This window comes from Coregonus clupeaformis, chromosome 17 (genome assembly GCF_020615455.1).
Source record: "Coregonus clupeaformis isolate EN_2021a chromosome 17, ASM2061545v1, whole genome shotgun sequence".
NCBI lineage: Eukaryota > Metazoa > Chordata > Actinopteri > Salmoniformes > Salmonidae > Coregonus > Coregonus clupeaformis.
Genome location: NC_059208.1, coordinates 50,105,475 through 50,133,292, shown reverse-complemented (window position 1 = coordinate 50,133,292; position 27,818 = coordinate 50,105,475). Strand labels below are relative to the sequence as shown.

At 43.6% G+C, this 27,818-nt stretch overlaps 2 protein-coding genes across 4 annotated transcripts in view; both read left to right on the top strand.

The window, feature by feature from the left end:
- The first annotated feature begins 364 nt into the window (after window positions 1-364).
- On the top strand, window positions 365-3,033 carry LOC121585661 (pro-neuropeptide Y-like). Its single transcript, XM_041901981.2, has 4 exons — window positions 365-600; window positions 1,033-1,220; window positions 2,408-2,497; window positions 2,736-3,033. Exons 2-4 carry the CDS (start codon window positions 1,033-1,035, stop codon window positions 2,758-2,760), a joined length of 303 nt encoding a protein of 100 aa, XP_041757915.1. The 5' UTR covers window positions 365-600; the 3' UTR covers window positions 2,761-3,033.
- A 1,774-nt stretch (window positions 3,034-4,807) lies between these two features.
- LOC121566150 (protein PALS2-like) overlaps window positions 4,808-27,818 on the top strand; it is a 68,977-nt gene continuing 45,966 nt past the window's right edge. Inside the window, exons 1-2 of one of the 3 annotated variants that reach the window (XM_045226393.1) lie at window positions 4,808-4,889; window positions 27,344-27,411. The gene's annotated coding sequence lies outside the window, so the exon portion shown is untranslated. The remainder of the gene's footprint in view (window positions 4,890-27,343; window positions 27,412-27,818) is intronic. The other 2 variants (XM_045226394.1, XM_045226395.1) reach the window with 2 other exon arrangements.

Here is a 27,818-nt window from a genome sequence, read left to right as displayed (position 1 = left end):
TGCGCGTGCTGCATTTAATGGAGGTTTTAGAAACCATTAACACATGTCCCTAATTGAGACAATTCTGTCGATATTGACAACCCAGAAGGAAAATAAAAATAAAAACGTTTTATGTGATCAGATGAAAGATCTCTAAAACAACTCAAAAGTAAATGATAATTTAATTTATATTTCAAGGAGTCCCCTCTCTTGTTGAGGGTGCACATCTCAGTGTCCTGTCATCAAACTCCTAGTGCATCCTAATCATCACGTCATAATCATCACGTCATAATCACCCAATTTCAGCCCAGTTTATTCCACTCCAGAGTGATGTTGTTTACTCGTAAAAATAAATAAAAATAACTACATTATTTTCCACTGCTATTTTTCAAGCGATCATAAATATTGTTTAAAATGGGCGATGACAGCTGACAGTGACGTGTCTGTCCGTGCAAATTTCCAGAATGGTGATTTGAAGACTTTTGTGACTCGCCCTGCCCATCCTTGCACGCCGCGTTATAAAAGTCCCCCCCATGAGTGGGTACCCTCCAGAACGCACAGGAGCAGAAAACGCCTGAGGACAACTTCTATCTAAACCATCCTTTAAACCCTCAACTCAATGTAAGTACTTCTATTACATCTATAGGCATTATTTAAACAAGATTGGTTTAGGATTATTTAAAAAAACATTTTTGTCTAATCATTCTATACACAGGCATATAGGTTTTATACGCTTTTCTATAAAGCTTTTATCAACCAATTTCATTGCCTTCACTGAAACTGACATTTTTAAAGAATAAATCTGAGGAAGTCAAATAAATATAAATTACATTTTAAACATCAAAAATAGATCAGTATAAGGTATCCTCCAGTTAATTTCGACAACAGGTAGGGAACATATTTAACTTTTGACTTTTGATGTTCTCAAGTTTTACCCTGGTATAAATGTAAGATTTCATAGCCTAAGCAATACAGAGCTTTGACAATGAAATGGTTAATATGGTGCAAAATCGTTTTCTGATATTTTTCTCTTTTGATTCCTCAATGCTAAAGATGCATCCTAACTTGGGTACCTGGCTGGGCGCACTGACGCTCCTCGTCTGGACCTTTATATGCATCGGGACGCTCGCGGAAGGCTACCCGGTCAAACCTGAAAACCCCGGAGAAGATGCGCCCGCGGAGGAACTTGCCAAGTATTACTCCGCTCTTAGACATTACATCAACCTCATCACAAGGCAGAGGTGAGTGCTTTGGTCCGGGTGTGATAAACGGGTGTTCTAAATGAAGAAATTATAGGGCTGAAAGTTTTGTTTGTGAATATCCTTAGATATTATTTTATGAGTAAACCATAGGCCTAATTCATAAAAATAAAAAAAACATAATGATACTGTGATTAGAAACGTATTTGTTAGCGCCTTTCATACAAACAAATTACAGCCCAAAACCGAAATTGCTGTAGGCCAACAAATGAGCACATCAAAGAAACAGCAAAAACATGGGGGTGAAGTAATCAAATGATTAATATCAAACTATATAGAAACTCAATAACTAACCATCTTGGGGTCTAAATATGTGGGACCCCTTTAAAGTTAATTAACCCATTTGTAGCTAAAATTGAACTCTGGTTTGTAGGCCTAATATTGGTGTTATTACTTGCTCTAGTCCAAATACCAACTAATCCAATCATGAATTCAGGAGAATAAAATAATAAAGATGAGTCACATAAAACAGGGGTAAACTTGTTGTCATACAGACAACACTGTTTGTTGTCTGTATGAAACAACATATTTAATTCTACAGCAGTACCCCACTGATGCTTAATTAGCCACATACCACAGATAAGGCTATTCACCCTCCGTTCAGTCACACTCTATTCACAAATCTGAGTGTGAAATTAGTCTTATTTTATTTATTTATTACCAGGTAAGTTGACAGAGAACACATTCTCATTTACAGCAACACCCTGGGGAATAGTTACAGGGGAGAGGATGGGGGTTGAATGAGCCAATTGGAAGCTGGGGATGATTAGGTGGCCATGATGGTATGAGGGCCAGATCGGGAATTTAGCCAGGACACCGGGGTTAACACCCCTACTCTTACAAGAAGTGCCATAGGATCTTTAGTGACCACAGAGAGTCAGTACACCCTTTTACCGTCCAATCCGAAAGACGCCACCCTACACAGGGCAATGTCCTCAATCAACAAAACAATTGTTTATTGTTATACATAATGGCTCTAAGGACAGGTCTTTTTAACCAGACATACATTCATATTGGCTCTAGAACATTTATAGTGGGGTAAGTTATCTTATGGGGGTAGCACAGAAGGTCTAGTTCCTGAAGTTTAGTCAATGAGAAGTATGAAATTCCTGTCTCACCATCTCCTGTTTCTCTCTCTCTCGCTCTCTGTCTCTCTCTCTCGCTCTCAGGTATGGGAAGAGGTCCAGCCCTGACACACTGGATTCACTGATCTCAGAACTGCTGCTGAAGGAGAGCACAGATACGCTCCCACAGTCCAGGTTCTGTCACTGTGTGTGTGTGTGCACGCGGATGTGTGTGTACATCTGTGTGTAACTAATGTTTTGTAGGCAGGTATATGTGTGAGTGATACACTGTTTATAGCAGTGCATTGCATGCATGTGCCTAAATATTGACGTTCGTAGACAAAACACCATTTGAATGGATCTGTTCCTCTGGTCTAATGGCAGTTTGCACATAATTGTTATTTGACACTTGATATGATTTGTTCCTCCCCAGATATGATGAACCATCGTTGTGGTAAGCGTGTCACTGTCCCCGCCCAGCACCCTACCATCGCCACGACGATATACTGACCTCAACAGCATGGCCACCTCACCATGGCCGACGCCCCATCCAAACAACCCCAGCTAGCACCCTACCATCCCCCTCTCCATCCAGATGCTACTCCTGTGCCAGATAACTAACTGCACATGTACAGAGTCTTATTTAAGTCACCTGTACATTGGTAAGTTAGGGGAGAGAATTATTGATTGTATGGTAAAACTGTGCTATTAAATATTCATTATATAATGGATCTACTTCTTTGCTGTTATTGTAAACTTATTTCAAATGAGTCTTTAGCCAAGAGAGGAAATTAAGGTTCCTCCTGGCTTTGTACATTTTACTGTAGAGATAGAACTTCTTTAAATATATGTGCATGCGGACACACAACACACATCTTTGCAATCCCTAGAGAGGTATTAGAAACCAGTTTGGACTCAACTCTTTTCAGGACAATGGCAATTTGGTCGCTAAGGGCGCACTCTTGTGGTTGATATGTTTTACTGCATTAAACACGACATTAAACTGTAACCTGGCCTGAAGTCAGAATAGCTACTGGCCAGCCAGGTAGGTTCCCTGTAGAAAGTCTAAAGCCTCTCTCACATAGTGTTGATGAAAAAAAGGTATACAAAATATGATACTATAATTGGGACATTTGTAATGAACTGTTCATTGGAATGGAATAACCTTGGTAACACTTTGTCATATTACCCAACATCAAGTCAACATTGAATCATTGTCATACCAACAAGTGTAGAATGAGTAGACTGCTATTGGAGGTGAATCTAGACATATTTGAGACAGAATAAAGAGGACAAGGTGAGAGAAATAGAGGAGAGAGCAGAGAAGATGTCATTCAACATTTTGTGAATTTTGATGACTGAATATTTCTGACTGGTGTGATTTTTGTTATGGTGAATTCTGAACTAAAACTAGCATACCTATTTGGAAATCTCAGTTCAAGTGCAAATTAATGTCTAATAGGAAATAGGGCAATAGGACCTTTTGTGATTCTAGCTTGTCATATTTGGTACACAATGTACCTTCAGCACTGCAGGCTATTACTACAGCTATTACTACAGGCTATTACTACAGGCTATTCTTACTACAGCTATTACTACAGCTATTACTACAGGCTATTATTACTACAGCTATTACTACAGCTATTACTACAGGCTATTACCACAGCTACTATTACTACAGGCTATTACCACAGCTATTACTGCAGCTATTACTACTACAGCTATTACTACTATAGCTATTACTACAGCTATTACTACAGGCTATTACTACAGCTATTACTACAGCTATTACTACTACAGCTATTACTACTATAGCTATTACTGCAGCTATTACTACAGGCTATTACTACAGCTATTACTACTACAGCTATTACTACAGGCTATTATTACTACAGCTATTACTACTACAGCTATTACTACAGGCTATTACTACAGCTATTACTACAGCTATTACTACTACAGCTATTACTACAGCTATTACTACAGCTATTATTACTACAGCTATTACTACAGGCTATTATTACTACAGCTATTACTACAGCTATTACCACAGGCTATTACCACAGGCTATTACTACAGCTAGTCTCAAATGGTGCATGGAAACCAAATTCCTAATCATGTCCTCTAATTCCTAGTTAATCCCATTTTATAATTCCCACCCAATGTAATTCCATTAACTAAGCACGCCATTGTCTACTACTGTAATGGTCCACAGTACATAACATTGTAGCCTATTCCATAGCCTACTTCACACATGTAGACTGATAGGCAAGGCTATTACATCTATATATTCCCATGACTGAAGAGTTGGGAATGAAACAATCACAATATTTAACATTCAACTCAAATATCGTTCACATTCTGAATGGTTACACTGTATCTATCCATCGTTGGATGTGGGGGATGGACTTCGACTATGATTCGTCCATCTCTGACATACGTCACCAGTAGGGGCGCGGTCTAATGGTTTGATTGACATCGTGTATTCACTGATAGTTAGCTGTGGGACCACGACAGCTGAGGGGGTTTGAATTTCCAACCGGGACAGCCACAGAGGATCACCGCTATCTTACACACACAATTACCGGTAAGTCACCGCCCATAGACATGGTTTAGAATGGGCGATTAAAGTTAATTCTGGAGAGAAACTTTATGTGGAAGGAAAAGGGGACTTTTTGTTCTCAAAGATGGATTTAGCACGTAAGGAAGTCCAGCCTGTGTGCTTCCCCTGCTATGTGTGTGGCTGTGGGAGCTATATTGGGAAGGGTTTACCGCTCGTCCAATGTGATTGCCATGCTCATGCTTTGAGTGCTTATTCTATGCCTTTTCTCCACAGTATCTTGACTCTGTGAAAGGATATATAATAATACTCTCCAAATGTGCCGGCTACAATGCCCTGGATGGGTAACAAAAATGGCCGCACGTGTGTGACGAGATCACTGTAATCGTGAACAATTGACAGCAAAAACGCCCCGATAATTTGGCAAGCATGTGGACAACTCGTAGGCCCAATCGTTATTTCCCGGACATCGATCTATTTCTGTGTACGGTAACTGGATCTGTGCGTGTATTTCTCGCGCCGCTGATAGGAAGTGGCAGGAAGTCTCTCTATCCCATTATAAAAACCCGCACCGCACCAGCAGAGAAAAGGGGTTGTATTGAGAAGAGGAGCGTGGCGTACAACGATTAGATAGGATATACACGCCAGTGCCAGGCAGGGAATGAGGCAAACCACGTTTGTTGACCACAACAATCAGGCATTGTTTATTTGTGCTGAGCTGGTGAATGGATGTGGGTCAGGTCGGGTATATCTGTTGCTTGGCAGAGTCTGGCCGAGGCAGAGGGCAGTAGACCCATCCTATAGATTTATTACCTCAGATTTGTCTGAGTGGAGTGTAGAATCCTGTCTGTCACTACATAGATGACCTAGTAATCCTGACCATCTGAATTTGATAATATCATTAATTATAAAAAGGTTTAGGTGAATGAACCTTTTGCCTGTAAGCAATTGTAATTTTTTTGTCATGGTGTTACTGGGCTGGTTTAATACCCGGGGCCATTTGGGTATTTTTCTGTCTGGGCTGGGCCTAGAGGTGGAGGTGATTGGAGGAAACCCCTGTAACTAAGCAACATCCTGGGGGATCCCTGTAGGAGGAGCTAGAGTAGCTCCATGATGTTAATGTAGGCCTATGGCACTGTTCCAATAAATGCATCTTTGTTTTCTTCCTTGTGTGATATAATAGCCTATAACACGACTGGATAGTTGAAAGCTAGTCACCAAAGGAATGAGGGTTGCAATCAGTCTATCTTAAAGGTCCAATGCAGCTGTTTTTATCTCAATATCAAATCATTTCTGGGTAACAATTAAGTACCTTACTGTGATTGTTTTCAATTAAAATGGTCAAGAAGTAAGATAGCTTCTTAGCAAAGAACAATTTCCCAATCAAGAATTTTGTGGGGAGGAGAAAACTGAAAACTAGCTGTTATTGGCAGAGAGGTTTGGATTGCTCTTTCTTATTGGTCTATTAACTAATTTACTGCCTGGTCATGTCAACTCCATCCCACCAAAACAGGCTGAAATGTAAAGCGGTCTTTTCAAACAGCTCTTACACTAAAATGGCATTATCATCATTTTCACAATTTCACAGTATTATTCCAACCTCATCCATCTGTCTGTCTGTCTGTCTGTCTGTCTGTCTGTCTGTCTGTCATCTCACAAATATAAAGCCAACATGTAAAGTGTTGGTCCCGTGTTTCATGAGCAGAATAAAAAATTACAGAAATGTTCCATACGCACTTAAAATGTCTCTCAAATTTTGTGCACACATTTCTTTATATCCCTGTTAGTGAGCATTTCTCCTTTGCCAAGATAATCCATCTACCTGAAAGGTGTGGCATATCAAGAAGCTGATTAAACAGCATGATCAGGTGTGGATTCGGTATATGTTGTGAAATTCTTAGATATTACTGCACTGTCAGAGCTAGAAACACAAGCATTTCGCTACACCCGCAATAACAAATCAAATCAAATTGTATTTGACACATGCACCGAATACAACAGGTGTAGACCTTACAGTGAAATGCTTACTTACAAGCCCTTAACCAACAATGCAGTTTTAAGAAATAATACCACCCCCAAAAAATCGCTAAAAAATACAATATAAAATAATATGAAATAAAAGTAACAAATAATTAAAGAGCAGCAGTAAAAATAACAATAGCGAGGCTATATACAGGGGGTGCCAGTACCAAGTCAATGTGTGGGGGCACCGGTTAGTCGAGGTAATTGGGGTAATATGTACAGTCGTGGTCAAATGTTTTGAGAATGACACAAGTATTGGTCTTCACAAAGTTTGCTGCTTCAGTGTTTTTAGATATTTTTGTCAGATGTTACTATGGTATACTGAAGTATAATTACAAGCATTCCATAAGTGTCAAAGTCTTTTATTGACAATTACATTAAGTAATGCAAAGAGTCAATATTTGCAGTGTTGACCCTTCTTTTTCAAGACCTCTGCAATCCGCCCTGGCATGCTGTCAATTAACTTCTGGGCCACATCCTGACTGATGGCAGCCCATTCTTGCATAATCAATGCTTGGAGTTTGTCAGAATTTGTGGGTTTTTGTTTGTCCACCCGCCTCTTGAGGATCGACCACAAGTTCTCAATGGGATTAAGGTCTGGGGAGTTTCTTGGCCATGGACCCAAAATGTCGATATTTTGTTCCCCGAGCCACTTAGTTATCACTTTTGCCTTATGGCAAGGTGCTCCATCATGCTGGAAAAGGCATTGGTCATCACCAAACTGTTCTTAGATGGTTGGGAGAAGTTGCTCTCGGAGGATGTGTTGGTACCATTCTTTATTCATGGCTGTGTTCTTAGGCAAAATTGTGAGTGAGCCCACTCCCTTGGCTGAGAAGCAACCCCACACATGAATAGTCTCAGGATGCATTACTGTTAGCATGACACAGGACAGATAGTAGCGCTCACCTTGTCTTCTCCGGACAAGCTTTTTTCCGGATGCCCCAAACAATTGGAAAGGGGATTCATCAGAGAAAATGACTTTACCCCAGTCCTCAGCAGTCCAATCCCTGTACCTTTTGCAGAATATCAGTCTGTCCCTGATGTTTTTCCTGGAGAGAAGTGGCTTCCTCTCTGCCCTTCTTGACACCAGGCCATCCTCCAAAAGTCTTCACCTCACTGTGCATGCAGATGCACTCACACCTGCCTGCTGCCATTCCTCAGCAAGCTCTGCACTGGTGGTGCCCCGATCCCGCAGCTGAATCAACTTTAGGAGACGGTCCTGGCGCTTGCTGGACTTTCTTGGGTGCCCTGAATCCTTCTTCACAACAATTGAACCTCTCTCCTTGAAGTTCTTGATGATCCGATAAATGGTTGATTTAGGTGCAATCTTACTAGCAGCAAAATCCTTGCCTGTGAAGCCCTTTTTGTGCAAAGCAATGATGACGGCACGTGGTATAGAGGTCCTGGATGGCAGGAAGCTTGGCCCCAGTGATGTACTGGGCCGTACGCACTACCCTCTGTAGTGCCTTGCGGTCAGAGGCCGAGCAGTTGCCATACCAGGCAGTGATGCAACCAGTCAGGATGCTCTCGATGGTGCAGCTGTAGAACCTTTTGAGGATCTGAGGACCCATGCCAAATATTTTCAGTCTCCTTAGGGGGAATAGGTTTTGTCGTGCCCTCTTCACGACTGTCTTGGTGGGCTTAGACCATGTTAGTTTGTCGGTGATGTGGACACCAAGAAACTTGAAGCTCTCAACCTGTTCCACTACAGCCCCGTCGATGAGAATGGGGGCGTGCTCGGTCCTCTTCTTTTTCCTGTACATCTGCTAAACACACATTTTTATTGTATTTTATTTGATCATTACACAGTTGTACCTTGTGCTGGGGACAATAAAAGGCCACTCTAAAATGTGCAGTTTTGTCACACAACACAATGCCACAATTGTCTCAAGTTTTGAGGGAGCGTGCAACTGGCATGCTGACTGCAGGAATGTCCACCGGAGCTGTTGGCAGAGAATTTAATGTTAATTTCTCTACCATAAGCCGCCTCCAACGTCCTTTTAGAGAATTTGGCAGTACGTCCAACTGGCCTCACAACCGCAGACCATGTGTATGGCGTCTTGTGGGTGAGTGGTTTGCTGATGTCAACATTGTGAACAGAGTGCCCCATGGTGGCGGTGGGGTTATGGTGTGGGCTGGTATAAGCTACAGTCAACGAACACAATTGCATTTTATCGATTGGCAATTTTTTTAAAAGGTATCTGTAACCAACAGATGGATATCTGTATTCCCATTCATGTGAAATCCATAGATTAGGGCCTAATGAATTTATTTCAATTGACTGATTTCCTCATATGAACTGCAACTCAGTAAAATCTTTGAAATTGTTGCATGTTGTGTTTTATATTTTTGTTCAGTGTATATATATATATATATATATTAGTATACACACTGGGTGTACAAATCATTAGGAACACCTGCTCTTTCCATGACACACTGAGCGTACAAAACATTAGGAACACCTGCTCTTTCCATGACATACACTGAGTGTACAAAACATTAAGAATACCTTCCTAATATTGAGTTGCACCCCCTCTTGCCCACAGAACAGCCTGAATTCGTATATAAAACACAGGAAAATCATGTTTTGACTGCACTGGGCCTTTTAATATGACAAAACTAATCAAATTTTCTTTATCACATGCGCCAAATACAACGGGTGTAGACTTAAGCATGAAATGCTTGCTTACGAGCCCTTCCCAACGATGCATTTAAAAAAAATCTTAACACAACAGGAATATAATACACAAGAATGGAGCTATATACATGGAGTACCAGTACCAGATCACTGTGCAGGGGTACGAGGTGTTTTAGGTAGATGTACATGAAGACTGAGTAAAGTGACTAGGCATCAGGATAGATAATGATAAGAGTAAAATAAAGAACAGAGTAGCAGCAGCAAATGATGAATGTAAAAGTGTGTGTGTTTGTGTTGTGTCAGCATGTGCGTGTGTGCTTGTTGTTGTTATGCGTGTGTGAGTATGTAGTGTATGTGAATGTGTGTGGGTTTTGTGTCAGTGTGTGTGTGTGTGTGTGTGTGTGTGTATATAGTCTTGTGACTCCTTTATTCCCTTATTCTGTGCAAGTAGGCAGAGTATTTGGCTTTGTACTGGTTGGTTTACAGTTTATTTTCTTACTGCTCTGCTGCCCTTATATTAATAAAATGGAGCGGACTAGCAGCAGGCTCCTGCTTTCCCCAGAATGAATCACCCAAGCAGAGCCAGAGAGACCAATGTGACCTATGCCTCAAACTCATGTCTGGCCGTGTCTAGACTTGACAGTTCATGCAGCTTTAGTATTCTGATCATGGAATTCCAAACACGTCCTGCGTCTACACCTACATTTAAATGTGTCTACCTTGTCCACAGTGTGTCCTGAGTCCCTTTTCCTGCGCTATATTGAAATGCCAGTATGCATTCTACAAACGGTAGAATAGACAAAATATGATAATAACACAACAACAACTAATGGCAGTAGCTAACTACTGTAGCTAACTATCCAGCTAACCTCTGTAGCTAACTACTGTAGCTAACTATCCAGCTAACCTCTGTAGCTAACTACTGTAGCTAACTATCCAGCTAACCTCTGTAGCTGACTACTGTAGCTAGCCGGCTAGCATTTATGAGGCCAGCAAACATGAAGTGTTGACAAGCTGAATGCACCGAGATGTCTGTTTAAACTACTATCACACAGCCTTGCATACCCCACAAGACATGCCACCAGAGGTCTCGTCACAATCCCCAAGTCCAGAACAGACTATGGGAGGCACACAGTAATACATAGAGCCATGACTACATGGAACTCTATTCCACATCAGGTAACTGATGCAAGCAGTAGAATCAGATTTAAAAAAAACAGATAAAAATACACCTTATGGAACAGTGGGGACTGTGAAGAGACACACACACACACAGGTACAGACACATGCATACGCACACACGCCCTCTACGCACACGTACATTTTAATATTGTTGTATGGTGATATTATACATTTTGTATTGTAGAGGTGCAGTAATGTTATATAATGTACTGTTTTATCATTTTTGTTTTATGTGTAATGTAAGGGCCTTAATGTGTTTGGACCCCAGGAAGAGTAGCTGCTGCCTTGGTAGGAACTAATGGGGATCCTTAATAAACCCCAGGAAGAGTAGCTGCTGCCTTGGTAGGAACTAATGGGGATCCTTAATAAACCCCAGGAAGAGTAGCTGCTGCCTTGGTAGGAACTAATGGGGATCCTTAATAAACCCCAGGAAGAGTAGCTGCTGCCTTGGTAGGAACTAATGGGGATCCTTAATAAACCCCAGGAAGAGTAGCTGCTGCCTTGGTAGGAACTAATGGGGATCCTTAATAAACCCCAGGAAGAGTAGCTGCTGCCTTGGTAGGAACTAATGGGGATCCTTAATAAACCCCAGGAAGAGTAGCTGCTGCCTTGGCAGGAACTAATGGGGATCCTTAATAAACCCCAGGAAGAGTAGCTGCTTCCTTGGCAGGAACTAATGGGGATCCATAATAAACCCCAGGAAGAGTAGCTGCTGCCTTGGCAGGAACTAATGGAGATCCTTAATAAATATAAATACAAAGCGACCTTTGTGCTTCTAGACCTGTCTTTTCAATGCGATCTTTGTATTCTGATAGCAGATGTGTAGACACGACCTCTGTCTCTCACCTCATCTACAATAATCGAGAATTTCAACAAGCATTTTGCTACGGCTGGCCATGCTTTCCACCTGGCTACCACTACCCCGGCCACCAACTCTGCACCCTACGCTGCAACTTGCCCATGCCCCCCTCGCTTCTCCTTCACACAAATTCAGACAGCTGATGTTCTGAAAGAGCTGCAAAATCTGGACCCCTACAAATCAGCTGGGCTAGACAATCTGGACCCTTTCTTTCTAAAACTAGCCGCAGAAATTGTCGCAACCCCTATTACTAGCCTGTTCAACCTCTCTTTCGTAACGTCTGAGATCCCCAGAGATTGGAAAGCTGCCGCGGTCATCCCCCTCTTCAAAGGGGGTGACACTCTAGATCCAAACTGTTACAGACCTATATCCATCCTGCCCTGCCTTTCGAAAGTATTTGAAAGCCAAGTTAACAAACAGATCACCAACCATTTCATTTACATTTACATTTTAGTCATTTAGCAGACGCTCTTATCCAGAGCGACTTACAGGAGCAATTAGGGTTAAGTGCCTTGCTCAAGGGCACATTTACGTCATTTAGCAGACGCTCTTATCCAGAGCGACTCACAAATTGGTGCATTCACCCTATAGCCAGTGGGATAACCACTTTACAAATTTTTTTGGGGGGGTAGAAGGATTACTTTATCCTATCCCAGGTATTCCTTAAAGAGGTGGGGTTTCAAATGTCTCCGGAAGGTGGTGAGTGACTCCGCTGTCCTGGCGTCGTGAGGGGAGCTTGTTCCACCATTGGGGTGCCAGAGCAGCGAACAGTTTTGACTGGGCTGAGCGGGAACTATGCTTCCGCAGAGGAAGGGAGCCAGCAGGCCAGAGGTGGATGAACGCAATGCCCTCGTTTGGGTGTAGGGACTGATCAGAGCCCGAAGGTACAGAGGTGCCGTTCCCCTCACTGCTCCATAGGCAAGCACCATGGTCTTGTAGCGGATGCGAGCTTCAACTGGAAGCCAGTGGAGTGTGCGGAGGAGGGGGGTGACGTGAGAGAACTTGGGAAGGTTGAACACCAGACAGGCTGCGGCATTCTGGATGAGTTGTAGGGGTTTAATGGCACAGGCAGGGAGGCCAGCCAACAGCGAGTTGCAGTAATCCAGACGGGAGATGACAAGTGCCTGGATTAGGACCTGTGCCGCTTCCTGTGTAAGGCAGGGTCGTACTCTCCGAATATTGTAGAGCATGAACCTGCAGGAGCGGGTCACCGCCTTGATGTTAGCGGAGAACGACAGGGTGTTGTCCAGGGTCACGCCAAGGCTCTTCGCACTCTGGGAGGAGGACACAACGGAGTTGTCAACCGTGATGGCGAGATCATGGAACGGGCAGTCCTTCCCCGGGAGGAAGAGCAGCTCCGTCTTGCCAGGGTTCAGCTTGAGGTGGTGATCCGTCATCCATACTGATATGTCTGCCAGACATGCAGAGATGCGATTTCGAATCCCACCGTACCTTCTCCGCTATGCAATCCGGTTTCCGAGCTGGTCATGGGTGCACTTCAGCCACGCTCAAGGTCCTAAACGATATTATAACCGCGATCGATAATAGACAGTACTGTGCAGCCGTCTTCATCGACCTGGCCAAGGCTTTCGACTCTGTCAACCACCGCATTCTTATTGGCAGACTAAATAGCCTTGGTTTCTCAAATGACTGCCTCGCCTGGTTTACCAACTACTTCTCAGATAGAGTTCAATGTGTGAAATCGGAGGGCCTGTTGTCTGGACCTATGGCAGTCTCTATGGGGGTGCCACAGGGTTCAATTCTTGGGCCGACTCTTTTCTCCGTGTATATCAATGATGTCGCTCTTGCTGCTGGTGACTCTCAGATCCACCTCTACGCAGACGACACCATTTTGTATACATCTGGCCCTTCATTGGACACTGTGTTAACAAACCTCCAAACGAGCTTCAATGCCATACAACACTCCTTCAGTAGCCTCCAACTGCTCTTAAACACTAGTAAAACTAAATGCATGCTCTTCAATCGAACGCTGCTGGCACCCGCCCACCCGACTAGAATCACCACTCTCGACGGGTCTGACCTAGAGTATGTGGACAACTACAAATACCTAGGTGTCTGGTTAGACTGTAAACTCTCCTTCCAGACTCACATTAAGAATCTCCAATACAAAGTTAAATCTAGAATCGGCTTCCTATTTCGCAACAAAGCCTCCTTCACTCATGCTGCCAAACATGCCCTCGTAAAACTGACTATCCTACCGATCCTTGACTTCGGCGATGTCATTTACAAAATAGCCTCCAACACTCTACTCAGCAAATTGGATGTAGTCTATCACAGTGCCATCTGTTTTGTCTCCAAAGCCCCATACACTACCCACCACTGTGACCTGTACGCTCTTGTTGGCTGGTCCTCACTACATGTTCGGCGTCAAACCCACTGGCTCCAGGCCATCTATAAATCACTGCTAGGCAAATCCCCGCCTTATCTTAGCTCATTGGTCACCATAGCAGCACCCACCCGTAGTCTGCGCTCCAGCAGGTATATCTCACTGGTCATTCCCAAAGCCAACACCTCCTTTGGCCGCCATTCCTTCCAGTTCTCTGCTGCCAATGACTGGAACGAATTGCAAAAATCTCTGAAGCTGGAGACTCTTATCTCCCTCACTAACTTTAAGCATCAGTTGTCAGAGCACCTTACCGATCACTGCACATGTACACAGCCCATCTGAAATTAGCCCACCCAACTACCTCATCCCTATATTGTTATTTATTTTGCTCTTTTGCACCCCAGTATCTCTATTTGCACATAATCTCTTGCACATCTAGCATTCCAGTGTTAATACTAATTGTAATTATTTTGCACTATAGCCTATTTATTGCCTTACCTCCATAACTTGCTACATTTGTTTTTTTTACCCCATATGTAACTCTGTGTTGTTGTTTTTATCGCACTGCTTTGCTTTATCTTGGCCAGGTCGCAGTTGTAAATGAGAACTTGTTCTCAACTGGCTTACCTGGTTAAATAAAGGTGAAATAAAATAAAAAAATTAATAAAAAAGAGGCACAGGGCCCATCCCAAATGGCACCCTATTCCCTATATACTGCACTACTTTTGACCAAAGCCCTATGGCCCCTTTTCAAAAGTAGTGCACTATATAGGGAATAGGGTGCCATTTGGGATTCATACACAGTCTGGAGCTGGACTTGGTAATTGTATAAGTGGATGTTATGACATGTCCAATCTCTGTTAGAATATAGCAGACATTAGGTGTTTACAACCTGGCTTTCCTAATTTCAATCAGGTCTGAGAAGAGACACACACACACACACACACACACACATTTCCTCTTGTATCATCACTTGTGGAACCTTCATTCATACTTGCCCCCAGTCTCCATGAGAGGACACAGCTAGGCCTTCCTCCCTGACCTGCTCTTTCACCTCTTTCACCTCTCCACCCATCCCCCCTTTCTTCTGTCTCTTTCTGCGTCTCTTGCTGCTCTTCTTGTCTTCCCCCCCTCTCTCTCTGGTAACTCTATTAAGCCAGTATCTGCTAGGGATGGGCACGGTTATTTGAATATCTGAACGGACATTAGAATTCGATGACTTGGGAGAGTATTTGTATAGAAAATAGTAATATGCCTATTTTTCGGGGGGGAGGCTTTGTCTAAAAGTCAATAAAATGATCTATGTGATATTGCTACATAGCCTATAAGGACAGACCATTACAAGTAACATTTTAATAAAACAACAGTTTCATGACTGTTGTTAAGAGTGTGCCCCATTTAAAAAAAAGACTACACATCTTTCATAGACTGTCACCCACACCTGCTCCTCTCTCACCCCTCCCCCCAACAAACAGAGAGCAGGGCGCCGGCTCTCTTGAGAGTCGTGCGAGCAAGTCTCCATTGATTCTTTAAAACGCATGTATTTCGACTATCCGGATATCAGAAAAATATAATGATATTATTCAAATAGTGAAATAATTTCAAATGCCCATCCGTAGTAGTTGGTAGGAGTCCTTAGAGGAGAGAGGCTGGAGGAAGACAGTAGCTGGTAGGAGTCCTTAGAGGAGAGAGGCTGGAGGAAGACAGTAGCTGGTAGGAGTCCTTAGAGGAGAGAGGCTGGAGGAAGATGGAGGGTCATGTGACACCATGAGTTGTGTCATGACATGAGATGCTGCTGGTTATGCCTGCAGCTCGTTAAGAGCTGGGGGTTGTGAAGAGCGGTGTGTGTGTGCGGGGGGTTGTGAAGAGCGGTGTGTGTGTGCGGGGGGTTGTGAAGAGCGGTGTGTGTGTGCGGGGGGTTGTGAAGAGCGGTGTGTGTGTGCGGGGGTTGTGAAGAGCGGTGTGTGTGTGCGGGGGTTGTGTGTGTGCGGGGGGGTTGTGAAGAGCGGTGTGTGTGTGCGGGGGGTTGTGAAGAGCGGTGTGTGTGTGCGGGGGTTGTGAAGAGCGGTGTGTGTGTGCGGGGGGTTGTGAAGAGCGGTGTGTGTGTGCGGGGGGTTGTGAAGAGCGGTGTGTGTGTGCGGGGGGTTGTGAACTTGTGATGAGCTGTGGTCAGGATGTAATTGTGTCCCAATCAGATCAAACAATGAGCATCAAATGACAGTGCATTGATATTGCATAGAAAAACATTTTGCATAGATTTTCGTAAAATTATATTGGGGATAGTTCATCCAACCCTTACACACAGCAAACACACACACACACACACACACACACACACACACACACACACACACACACACACACACACACACACACACACACAGTCAACACTGCTGTTCTGTTTCTATACTATATATTCAACTGATCTACCAAGACACTATCCACTTTATATTGTAAATACAGTCATACTTGACATAGCACATTCATTATTGATACTGTATATCCTATTGTGTATATACCAGTTTTATTACTATGCATACTACCTTCTTGTTATTTTTGATTGACTTTTGATTATTATTGATATTTGTACTGCCTTGTTGAGGGAGCTTGCAAGTATGCATTTCACTGCACCATTGATACCTGATGTAAGCTGTGTACGTGACGAATAAACTTTGATTTGAGTATGGTCGTAAGTCACTGGATAAGAAGGTCTCCTTAAAATGACTTAAATATAAATGTGATGGGATTGATAAATATGATTATTGTTGTTTTTAATAATTGTATTAAATATTATGAATGTGTTAAGATGGCCATGTTGTTTCTGGCAGTGTAATCCTCTTATCTAGAGGCACACAGTCTGACCTACATGTACTGGAGCTGGTGGTAGGTTCTCTCTGTCTCTCTCTCTCTCTCTCTCTCTCTCTCTCTCTCTCTCTCTCTCTCTCTCTCTCTCTCTGTCTCTCTGTCTCTCTGTCTCTCTGTCTCTCTGTCTCTCTGTCTCTCTGTCTCTGTCTCTGTCTCTCTGTCTCTCTGTCTCTGTCTCTGTCTCTCTCTGTCTCTCTCTGTCTCTCTGTCTCTCTCTGTCTCTCTGTCTCTGTCTCTGTCTCTCTGTCTCTCTCTCTGTCTCTCTGTCTCTCTGTCTCAATTTAATTTCAATTTAAGGGCTTTATTGGCATGGGGAAACGTGTGTTAACATTGCCAAAGCAAGTGAAGTAGATAGTAAACAAAAGTGAAATAAACTATAAACATTAACAGTAAACATTACACTCAGAAGTTTCAAAAGAATAAAGACATTTCAAATGTCATATTATGTATATATACAGTGTTGTAACAATGTGCAAATAGTTAAAGTACAAATGGGAAAATAAATAAACATAAATATGGTGTTTGTTCTTCACTGGTTGCCCTTTTCTTGTGGCAACAGGTCACAAATCTTGCAGCTGTGATGGCACACTGTGGTTTTTCACCCAGTAGATAAGGGAGTTTATCAAAATTGGGTTTGTTTTCGAATTCTTTGTGGATCGCTGTAATCTGAGGGAAATATGTGTCTCTAATATGGTCATACATTTGGCAGGAGGTTAGGAAGTGCAGCTCAGTTTCCACCTCATTTTGTGGGCAGTGTGCACATAGCCTGTCTTCTCTTGAGAGCCAGGTCTGCCTACGGCGGCCTTTCTCAATAGCAAGGCTATGCTCACTGAGTCTGTACATAGTCAAAGCTTTCCTTAAGTTTGGGTCAGTCACAGTGGTCAGGTATTCTGCAACTGTGTACTCTCTGTTTAGGGCCAAATAGCATTCTAGTTTGCTCTGTTTTTTTGTTTGTTCTTTCCAATGTGTCAAGTAATTCTCTTTTTGTTTTCTCATGATTTGGTTGGGTCTAATTGTGTTGTTGTTGTTGTTGTTGTCCTGGGGCTGTGTGGGGTCTGTCTGTGTTTGTGAACAGAGGCCCAGGACAAGCTTACTTAGGGGACTCTTCTCCAAGTTCATCTCTCTGTAGGTGATGGCTTTGTTATGGAAGGTTTGGGAATCGCTTCCTTTTAAGTGGTTATAGAATTTAACGGCTCTTTTCTGGATTTTGATAATTAGCAGGTATTGGCCTAATTCTGCTCTGCATGCATTATTTGGTGTTTTACGTTGTACACGGAGGATGTTTTTGCAGAATTCTGCATGCAGAGTCTCAATTTGGTGTTTGTCCCATTTTGTGAATTCTTGGTTGGTGAGCGGACCCCAGACCTCAGAACCATAAAGGGCAATGGGTTCTATAACTGATTCAAATATTTTTAGCCAGATCCTAATTGGTATGTCAAATTGTATGTTCCTTTTGATGGCATAGAAGGCCCTTCTTGCCTTGTCTCTCAGATCGTTCACAGCTTTGTGGAAGTTACCTGTGGCGCTGATGTTTAGGCCGAGGTATGTATAGTTTTTTGTGTGCTCTAGGGCAATGGTGTCTGGATGGAATTTGTATTTGTGGTCCTGGCAACTGGACCTTTTTTGGAACACCATTATTTTTGTCTTACTGAGATTTACTGTCAGGGCCCAGGTCTGACAGAATCTGTGCAGAAGATCTAGGTGCTGCTGTAGGCCCTCCTTGGTTGGTGACAGAAGCACCAGATCATCAGCAAACAGAAGACATTTGACTTCAGATTCTAGTAGGGTGAGGCCGGGTGCTGCAGACTGTTCTAGTGCCCTCGCCAATTCGTTGATATATATGTTGAAGAGGGTGGGGCTTAAACTGCATCCCTGTCTCACCCCACGGCCCTGTGGAAAGAAATGTGTGTGTTTTTGCCAATTTTAACCGCACACTTGTTGTTTGTGTACATGGATTTTATAATGTCGTATGTTTTTCCCCCAACCCCACTTTCCATCAATTTGTATAGCAGACCCTCATGCCAAATTGAGTCAAAAGCTTTTTTGAAATCAACAAAGCATGAGAAGACTTTGCCTTTGTTTTGTTTGTTTGTCAATTAGGGTGTGCAGGGTGAATACGTGGTCTGTCGTACGGTAATTTGGTAAAAAGCCAATTTGCCATTTGCTCAGTACATTGTTTTCACTGAGGAAATGAACTAGTCTGCTGTTAATGATAATGCAGAGGATTTTCCCAAGGTTGCTGTTGACGCATATCCCATGGTAGTTATTGGGGTCAAATTTGTCTCCACTTTTGTGGATTGGGGTGATCAGTCCTTGGTTCCAAATATTGGGGAAGATGCCAGAGCTAAGGATGATGTTAAAGAGTTGAAGTATAGCTAATTGAAATTTGTGGTCTGTATATTTTATAATTTCATTGAGGATACCATCAACACCACAGGACTTTTTGGGTTGGAGGGTTTGTATTTTGTCCTGTAGTTCATTCAATGTAATTGGAGAATCCAGTGGGTTCTGGTAGTCTTTAATAGTTGATTCTAAGATTTGCATTTGATCATGTATATTTTTTTTGCTGTTTGTTCTCTGTTATAGGGCCAAAAAGATTGGAGAAGTGGTTTACCCATACATCTCCGTTTTGGATAGATAGCTCTTCGTGTTGTTGTTTGTTTAGTGTTTTCCAATTTTCCCAGAAGTGGTTAGAGTCTATGGATTCTTCAATTACATTCTCTGTCTCTGGCTCTCTCTCTGTCTCTCTGTCTCTCTCTCTCTCTGTCTCTCTGGCTCTCTCTCTGTCTCTCTGTCTGTCTGTCTCTCTCTGTCTGTCTCTCTGTCTCTGTCTGTCTCTGTGTCTCTCTGTCTCTCTGTCTGTCTCTGTCTGTCTCTCTGTCTCTGTCTGTCTCTCTGTCTCTGTCTGTCTCTCTGTCTCTGTCTGTCTCTCTGTCTCTGTCTCTCTGTCTCTCTGTCTGTCTGTCTGTCTGTCTGTCTCTGTCTCTGTCTGTCTCTCTGTCTCTCTGTCGCTGTCTCTCTCTGTCTCGGTCTCTGTCTGTCTCTCTGTCTCTCTGTCTCTGTCTGTCTCTCTGTCTGTCTGTCTCTCTGTCTGTCTGTCTCTCTGTCTGTCTGTCTCTGTATGTCTGTCTGTCTCTCTGTCTCTGTGTCTGTCTGTCTCTCTGTCTGTCTCTCTGTCTGTCTCTGTCTGTCTGTCTCTCTCTGTCTGTCTCTCTGTCTCTGTCTCTCTGTCTCTGTCTCTCTCTGTCTCTGTCTCTGTCTGTCTCTGTGTATGTCTCTCTGTCTCTCTGTCTCTCTGTCACTGTCTCTCTCTCTCTGTCTCTCTGTCTCTCTCTCTCTCTCTGTCTCTCTGTCTCTTTGTCTCTCTCTCTCTGTCTCTCTCTGTCTCTTTCTCTCGGTCTCTGTCGGTCTCTGTCTCTGTGTGTGTTGGGTTTGGTTGTATAGAAGTCATTAGGGATAAACAGGCAACCCCCACCCATATCCCCTGTCCTTACCACACACACAGCATACCCCACTATCCCGAGCATAGGCTGCCAGAATTGAATAACAGAGTCTCTGAGTGTACAGGCTATAGTAGCAATGTTGCAGTAAATCAAGTTCACTAATTGCTTCGCGCTACCCCAGGAGTCCTAGCAGCCAGCCCTGCTCGGGAGGACAGTGTGGCTCCAAGGCAATCCGGGTTACTGGCCTCCTTTGTGATTCTCAATTGACTGAGAGAAACCCAGAGTGATGGCTATTATTCAGTCCTTTCTGGCTCTGTGTCTTTGTGTTGGGGAGATGGAGAGAGAGAGAAAAGACCTTAAAATGCAGATTGTGTGTGTTTCATTTGACATTTGAGGATGTAACATAGTAAAGCATAAAATTAAATGAATAGAGCATTCACAGAGACTGAGTATTAAAAAACTTCAATGGGGATTACAGTTTGTAACATTTCGATTTAGATCTCAGTCTAGTATTTGTCCTCCCATAAGGGTCACCAGAATGAACGTCTGTGTTGCATGCTATTTCTGAATGATTCTCTGTGCTTTTAATGCTGTGTGTGGACACACACACACACTTGCATGCGTAACACAGAGATGACCTGTAGCTCAGTTGGTAGAGCATGGCACTTGCAACGCCAGGGTTGTGGGTTTGATTCCCACGGGGGGCCAGTATGAAAAATGTATGCACTCACTAACTGTAAGTCGCTCTGGATAAGAGCGTCTGCTAAATGACAAAAAAAAAAAAGATCTGCGGTGGTGTTTTGCACAAAAACAGACACTCTGATCCTTCATAATCCCTCCATCACGAGCTGTCCGTCATCTTGCTGCTGGGCAACCAGGGGCAAGGGGAGGGCTCTGGTTGGTTGGTGGTTCACACCCATCGCTGACCAGCCAATGGCATTGTACTGGTGACCACTTCCTTATGCTGCTTTCTGTACTCTCTGTGCTCAAAATGAATGATTGAGTGATTTTGTATGTTTGTGTATGCAGCTGCCTCTCTCCTTGCTCTTCTCTTCTTCAAGACCTATGGAGGCTACGTGTTCGCTCCCACTTTCCTCTCGCTTCTCTCCTTCTCAGGGGTGCACCCACTCTGTCCTCTCCATAAAGGCCCTTCAAGGACTGAACATCTTCTCTCTCCCTAAAGTGTGTGTGCTCTCAACCCTATCCTCTCAACTAGTTCACTCCTTTCCTCTCGTCTCTTAAGACCTTAGTGTCCTCTCCTCATCTCGTCTCCTCCTCTCCTCCTCTAAGAGTTTACTCTGTGCCCTCTCCTCTCTTAAGACCAATAACATTTGCCATCTCTCTCCTCTCCACTTCTTTAAGTGTTCTCTCTCTCCTTCTTCTCTCTCTCCTCTCCTCCACTTATTTAAGTGTCCTCTCTCTCTCTCTCTCTCTCTCGCTCTCTCTCTCCACTTCTTTAAGTGTTCTCTCTCTCCTTCTCTCTCTCCTCTCCTCTCCACCTATTTAAGTGTGCTCTCTCTCTCACTCTCTCTCCTTCTTCTCTCTCTCTCCTCTCCTCTCCTCTCCTCTCCACTTCTTTAAGTGTCCTCTCCCTCTCCTCTCCTCTCCACTTCTTTAAGTGTCATCTCTCTCCTTCTCTCTCTCTCCTCTCCTCTCTACTTCTTTAAGTGTCCTCTCTCTCTCCTCTCCTCTCCACTTCTTTAAGTGTCATCTCTCTCTCCTTCTTCTCTCTCCTCTCCTCTTCTTTAAGTGTCCTCTCCCTCTCCTTCTTTCTCTCTCCTCTCCACTTCTTTAAGTGTCCTCTCTCTCTCCTTCTCTCTCTCTCCTCTCCACTTATTTAAGTGTCCTCTCTCTCTCCTTCTCTCTCTCTCTCCTCTCCACTTATTTAAGTGTCCTCTCTCTCTCTCTCTCTCCTCTCCACTTATTTAAGTGTCCTCTCTCTCTCGCTCTCTCCTCTCCACTTCTTTAAGTGTCCTCTCTCTCTCCTTCTCTCTCTCCTCTCCTCTCCACTTCTTTAAGTGTCCTCTCTCTCCCTGTTTCCCCTTCCTCCTCTCCCTCCTCTTCTCCTTTACCTCAGCTGTAGAGAGACAGACCCTGGAGGAGCCCAGTGGTGCAGATGATTTGATGAGGAAGAATTGCGAAAGTGGCTTTGCTGCCATTAACATTCTTCCAGGGGATATCTTTCACCCCCCCATCTCTCTCTCTCTCTCTCTCTCTCTCTCTCCCTGTCACTCTCTCTCTCTCTGTCTCTCTCTCTGTCTCTCTCAATTCAATTCAAAGGACTTTATTGGCACGGGAAACACATGTTTACATTGCCAAAGCAAGTGAAATAGACATTAATCAAGGGAAATAAAGGGAAATAAACAAGTGCCATAGGGAGGGAAACTTGCATTCTGACAAGCAGTCAATGCACAACAATTCTTACAATAATGCGGAAAACAGCAGTTTTAATGGCTTTTGTTAAAAAGAGGGCGATCCCAGCTTTCCATTCCTACTTTATTTATCAACTCCTAAATACTGTATGTTCAAACTGTACCATTTTAAACCCAGAGTTTTAAGTAGCATCATGGTTAAGCATGTTACTGTTCAGCAATTCAGCATGAGTGCATAGGGGAGAGTAGGGCTAAATGTAACATGGGTCAATTGTAGGGTAACTTGGGGTAAAAGGCCACCCTACCTCAAATGTTTTGGGGGAGTGACTTAAAATATTGTCATGGGTAGTGGCAATCAGGGAAGGTGTTGGGGGGGGGGGAGAATGGTGAAGAAGTGGTTTCTGTGAGAAGTACAGGCAGGGGGCATATTACCCCAGGTGGTGGTTTACCCCAAGTTACCCTAACAGGAAGGCCTACATTATATTCACTGTGTTTATGCACGTTTTTTGGGACATACAGTGGGGAAATAAAGTATTTAGTCAGCCACCAATTGTGCAAGTTCTCCCACTTAAAAAGATGAGAGAGGCCTGTAATTTTCATCATAGGTACACGTCAACTATGACAGACAAATTGAGGGGAAAAAAATCCAGAAAATCACATTGTAGGATTTTTAATGAATTTATTAGCAAATTATGGTGGAAAATAAGTATTTGGTCACCTACAAACAAGCAGGATTTCTGGCTCTCACAGACCTGTAACTTCTTCTTTAAGAGGCTCCTCTGTCCTCCACTCGTTACCTGTATTAATGGCACCTGTTTGAACTTGTTATCAGTATAAAAGACACCGTCCACAACCTCAAACAGTCACACTCCAAAACTCCACTATGGCCAAGACCAAAGAGCTGTCAAAGGACACCAGAAACAAAATTGTAGACCTGCACCAGGCTGGGAAGACTGAATCTGCAATAGGTAAGCAGCTTGGTTTGAAGAAATCAACTGTGGGAGCAATTATTAGGAAATGGAAGACATACAAGACCACTGATAATCTCCCTCGATCTGGGGCTCCTCGCAAGATCTCACCCCGTGGGGTCAAAATGATCACAAGAACGGTGAGCAAAAATCCCAGAACCACACAGGGGGACCTAGTGAATGACCTGCAGAGAGCTGGGACCAAAGTAACAAAGCCTACCATCAGTAACACACTACGCCGCCAGGGACTCAAATCCTGCAGTGCCAGACGTGTCCCCCTGCTTAAGCCAGTACATGTCCAGGCCCATCTGAAGTTTGCTAGAGTGCATTTGGATGATCCAGAAGAGGATTGGGAGAATGTCATATGGTCAGATGAAACCAAAATAGAACTTTTTGGTATAAACTCAACTCGGTCGTGTTTGGAGGACAAAGAATGCTGAGTTGCATCCAAAGAACACCATACCTACTGTGAAGCATGGGGGTGGAAACATCATGCTTTGGGGCTGTTTTTCTGCAAAGGGACCAGGACGACTGATCCGTGTAAAGGAAAGAATGAATGGGGCCATGTATCGTGAGATTTTGAGTGAAAACCTCCTTCCATCAGCAAGGGCATTGAAGATGAAACGTGGCTGGGTCTTTCAGCATGACAATGATCCCAAACACACCGCCCGGGCAACGAAGGAGTGGCTTCGTAAGAATCATTTCAAGGTCCTGGAGTGGCCTAGCCAGTCTCTAGATCTCAACCCCATAGAAAATCTTTGGAGGGAGTTGAAAGTCCGTGTTGCCCAGCGACAGCCCCAAAACATCACTGCTCTAGAGGAGATCTGTATGGAGGAATGGGCCAAAATACCAGCAACAGTGTGTGAAAACCTTGTGAAGACTTACAGAAAACGTTTGACCTGTGTCATTGCCAACAAAGGGTATATAACAAAGTATTGAGAAACTTTTGTTATTGACCAAATACTTATTTTCCACCATAATTTGCAAATAAATTCATAAAAAATCCTACAATGTGATTTTCTGGATTTTTTTTCTCTCATTTTGTCTGTCATAGTTGACGTGTACCTATGATGAAAATTACAGGCCTCTCTCATCTTTTTAAGTGGGAGAACTTGCACAATTGGTGGCTGACTAAATACTTTTTTTCCCCACTGTAAACTTCCTCAATAGGATGCTAACTAGTTAAAAGGTTACACTTGGGATCTAGCTAATGGTTAGCCCAATAGGGTAAATGCAGATGGGCAACCCCATGCTTCATCCTATTTATTTATAGCCACTATGCTGCATCAGATGGGCTACAGGTGATAATGCTTATTGCTAATAGCATACCTGATAATATGGACCCTGCTTAGGCTATATGCATATGTTAAAATCATTCTACCAAATCATTTTACCAATATATTATTGGGGGGGGGTCCCTTGTCCCTTGTCCCCAATGTCCTCTCCCAGATAATCTTTATGTAGAAGGAGACATCTACATTTATAGAGACTCAGTCCTCCCCTTCAAACCCCCCTCGACCTTTTCCCCTCACTGCTACAGAGGAAACACTGCACTGTGGTATTTCACTTAATAGATATGGGAGTCTATCAAGATTGGATTTGTTTTCTAATTCTTAGAAGAAGAAAAATGTTTCTCTTATATGGTCATACATTTGGCACATCTCTCTCGCTCTCTCTCTCTCTGCAGTAATGGGCCAATTAGCACTAACGTGATGGATGGGCCACAAATGAGCAGATTGAATGGAGAGAAAGGCTGATATGAAGGAGGGGTGTGGTGAAATAAAGTGCTGGCTGTTAAAACCGGTGCCCAGGAAGGGGGATTGAAATGAACAGGTCTGTAATATCCTGTGATCTGCTTGCATTGCCAGTCAGAGACTGAGGGTGCGTTCGCAAATTCACTCTGGCTATCTACTCTGATTTCAGAGCACTCTTTTATCTGAGTGTGCTTGAGCGCATAATAACTGATTAATTTACGAACGCGCAACACCCGTTAAATATGACCGGTTTCAGTAAAACGTTAGCAAAAAATATGTAATTCAATTGTTGCCAGCAGCACAGTTACAGTCACCAACACTCTGGATAACATGAAAACAGCCTAACCTGCTCTGCTAGGGCGAGTAATATGGTCAGAGTGAGGTGTTCTCTCATTTGTGTCTGGAAGTAGCTAGCAAGCTAGCCAACGTTAGCCAGTTAGCTTGGGTGCTTGACTGCCGTTGTGAGGTCAGAACGCTCAGATCAACCCTACTCCTCGGCCAGAGCATCCAGTGTGCACTCTGAACGCTCCAAGAGCGAAACGCTCCGAATTTAAGAACAGACAATCTGACAACGTTCTGAATTTACGAACGACACAGAGCGCACTCTGACACTGGAGGCAATTTACGAACGCACCCTAAGTATGTGTCCCAAATGGCACCCTATATAGTGCACTACTTTTTCCCTATAGTGCTCTATACTTTTTGTACAAAAGTAGTACTCTATATAGAGAATAGGGTGTCATTTGGGACACAGACTAAGATTATATTTACCGTAATTCTATGGTGGCCGTACTTGTGTGATCATATTGCGACACAGTGGAGTTGTGAGCAGAGGGTCAAAGTTCATCAGTGGGGTTTGACCTCCTTGGTCATCTCAGATAGGGTTTGAAAATTCTGGTATCTTTCCCAAAGTCTAACAGGTTTCCAGAAGTTAGAAGATTCCTGGAATCATGATGAACTAAACAGGAAATCAGGGAATCCTCCAACCATGATTTTTGGAAAACCTTAAAAAGTTACCGGAATTTTGAAACCCTAATCTCAGATTAAGGAGCAAGACCTGTTGCCATGGCTCAGACCAAAGCAGTGGGTGGTTATTTCTGCTAGTTGTAATCAAAACATTTCTGCTAACCCATCTCATTTCATTAGAGTTATTCAGAGCTTAATGCTGCTGAGTGACCTGTTGTGTTTATTAAAAAGCTACTGTTTACCACTCAGTCAATGGACCTGGGATGGAGGGAGGAGGTTAGAGGGAAGGGAGGATGAACGAGAGCAGGAATTGAAGAAGAGAAATGGAGAGAGAAAATACTCAAGGTTAGGCTAAATGCATAACCTTCCCTGTCATTCTCTCATAATAGAGGACAATTACATTTGGATTGAATGACATGTATGCTGTCTGGGACTATATGGCACAGGATGATGATTTAAGCGACGTCCTGAGTGACTGTAGACACAATGGCTCCCATCAGTGTTGTGCTGGAGGACCAATGGCTCCCATCAGTGTTGTGCTGGAGGACCAATGGCTCCCATCAGTGTTGTGCTGGAGGACCAATGGCTCCCATCAGTGTTGTGCTGGAGGACCAATGGCTCCCATCAGTGTTGTGCTGGAGGACCAATGGCTCCCATCAGTGTTGTGCTGGAGGACCAATGGCTCCCATCAGTGTTGTGCTGGAGGACCAATGGCTCCCATCAGTGTTGTGCTGGAGGACCAATGGCTCCCATCAGTGTTGTGCTGGAGGACCAATGACTCCCATCAGTGTTGTGCTGGAGGACCAATGGCTCCCATCAGTGCCTGGGATCCCTGTCTTAGTCTGTCCTCCTCGGGACAAGAACGAGATGACCCGTCAGAGAGAGAGAGGGAGCGAGTGTGAGATACAGATTGTGTAAACTCCTGGTCATAAGCATGTCTGATGAGTGTTCTCTCTCTCTCTTTCTTTCCCCTCGCTCTCTCCCTCTTTCCTCCCCCCTCTCTCTCTCCCCCTCTCTATCTCTCTCCCTCTATCTCTCTCTCTCTCTCTCCTTCTCTCTCCTAAGTCTCCAGGGTTGACGGATGAGTAGACTGTAGAAGAACAGGGAGGGTTGGGGTTAACTGTCAGGCACAGGTAAGATCACCACCTGTCCTCTTGTTTATCCCTACAGGTGTCATTATAGGACCTGAGAGTGTATTATCTGTCTGTCTGAGGGATATGTGTATTTGGGATTGTGTGTCTCTGTTTAGGTTATATAGTTTGTGTGGGTGTGTTTAAATGCATGTTTATTTGAATGCACTTTCCATGTTTATAAGCATCTGTGTGTTTGTGTGTGTGAGAGTCTGTGTGCTTGCATGCGTGTGTGTGTTTGAAACAGAGCAAAAGAGTGAGAGAGAAGTATGTCTGTTTGTATATAAACAAGCGTTTGTGTGGGTGTAATGTACTGAATGTGCCAGGAGTGTTAAGCCAGTCTTAAGGCTGGTCCTTGAAGGTACTCTCTCTCCCTGGTCTAGACTGACGTTATCAAAGCACAGTGGTAT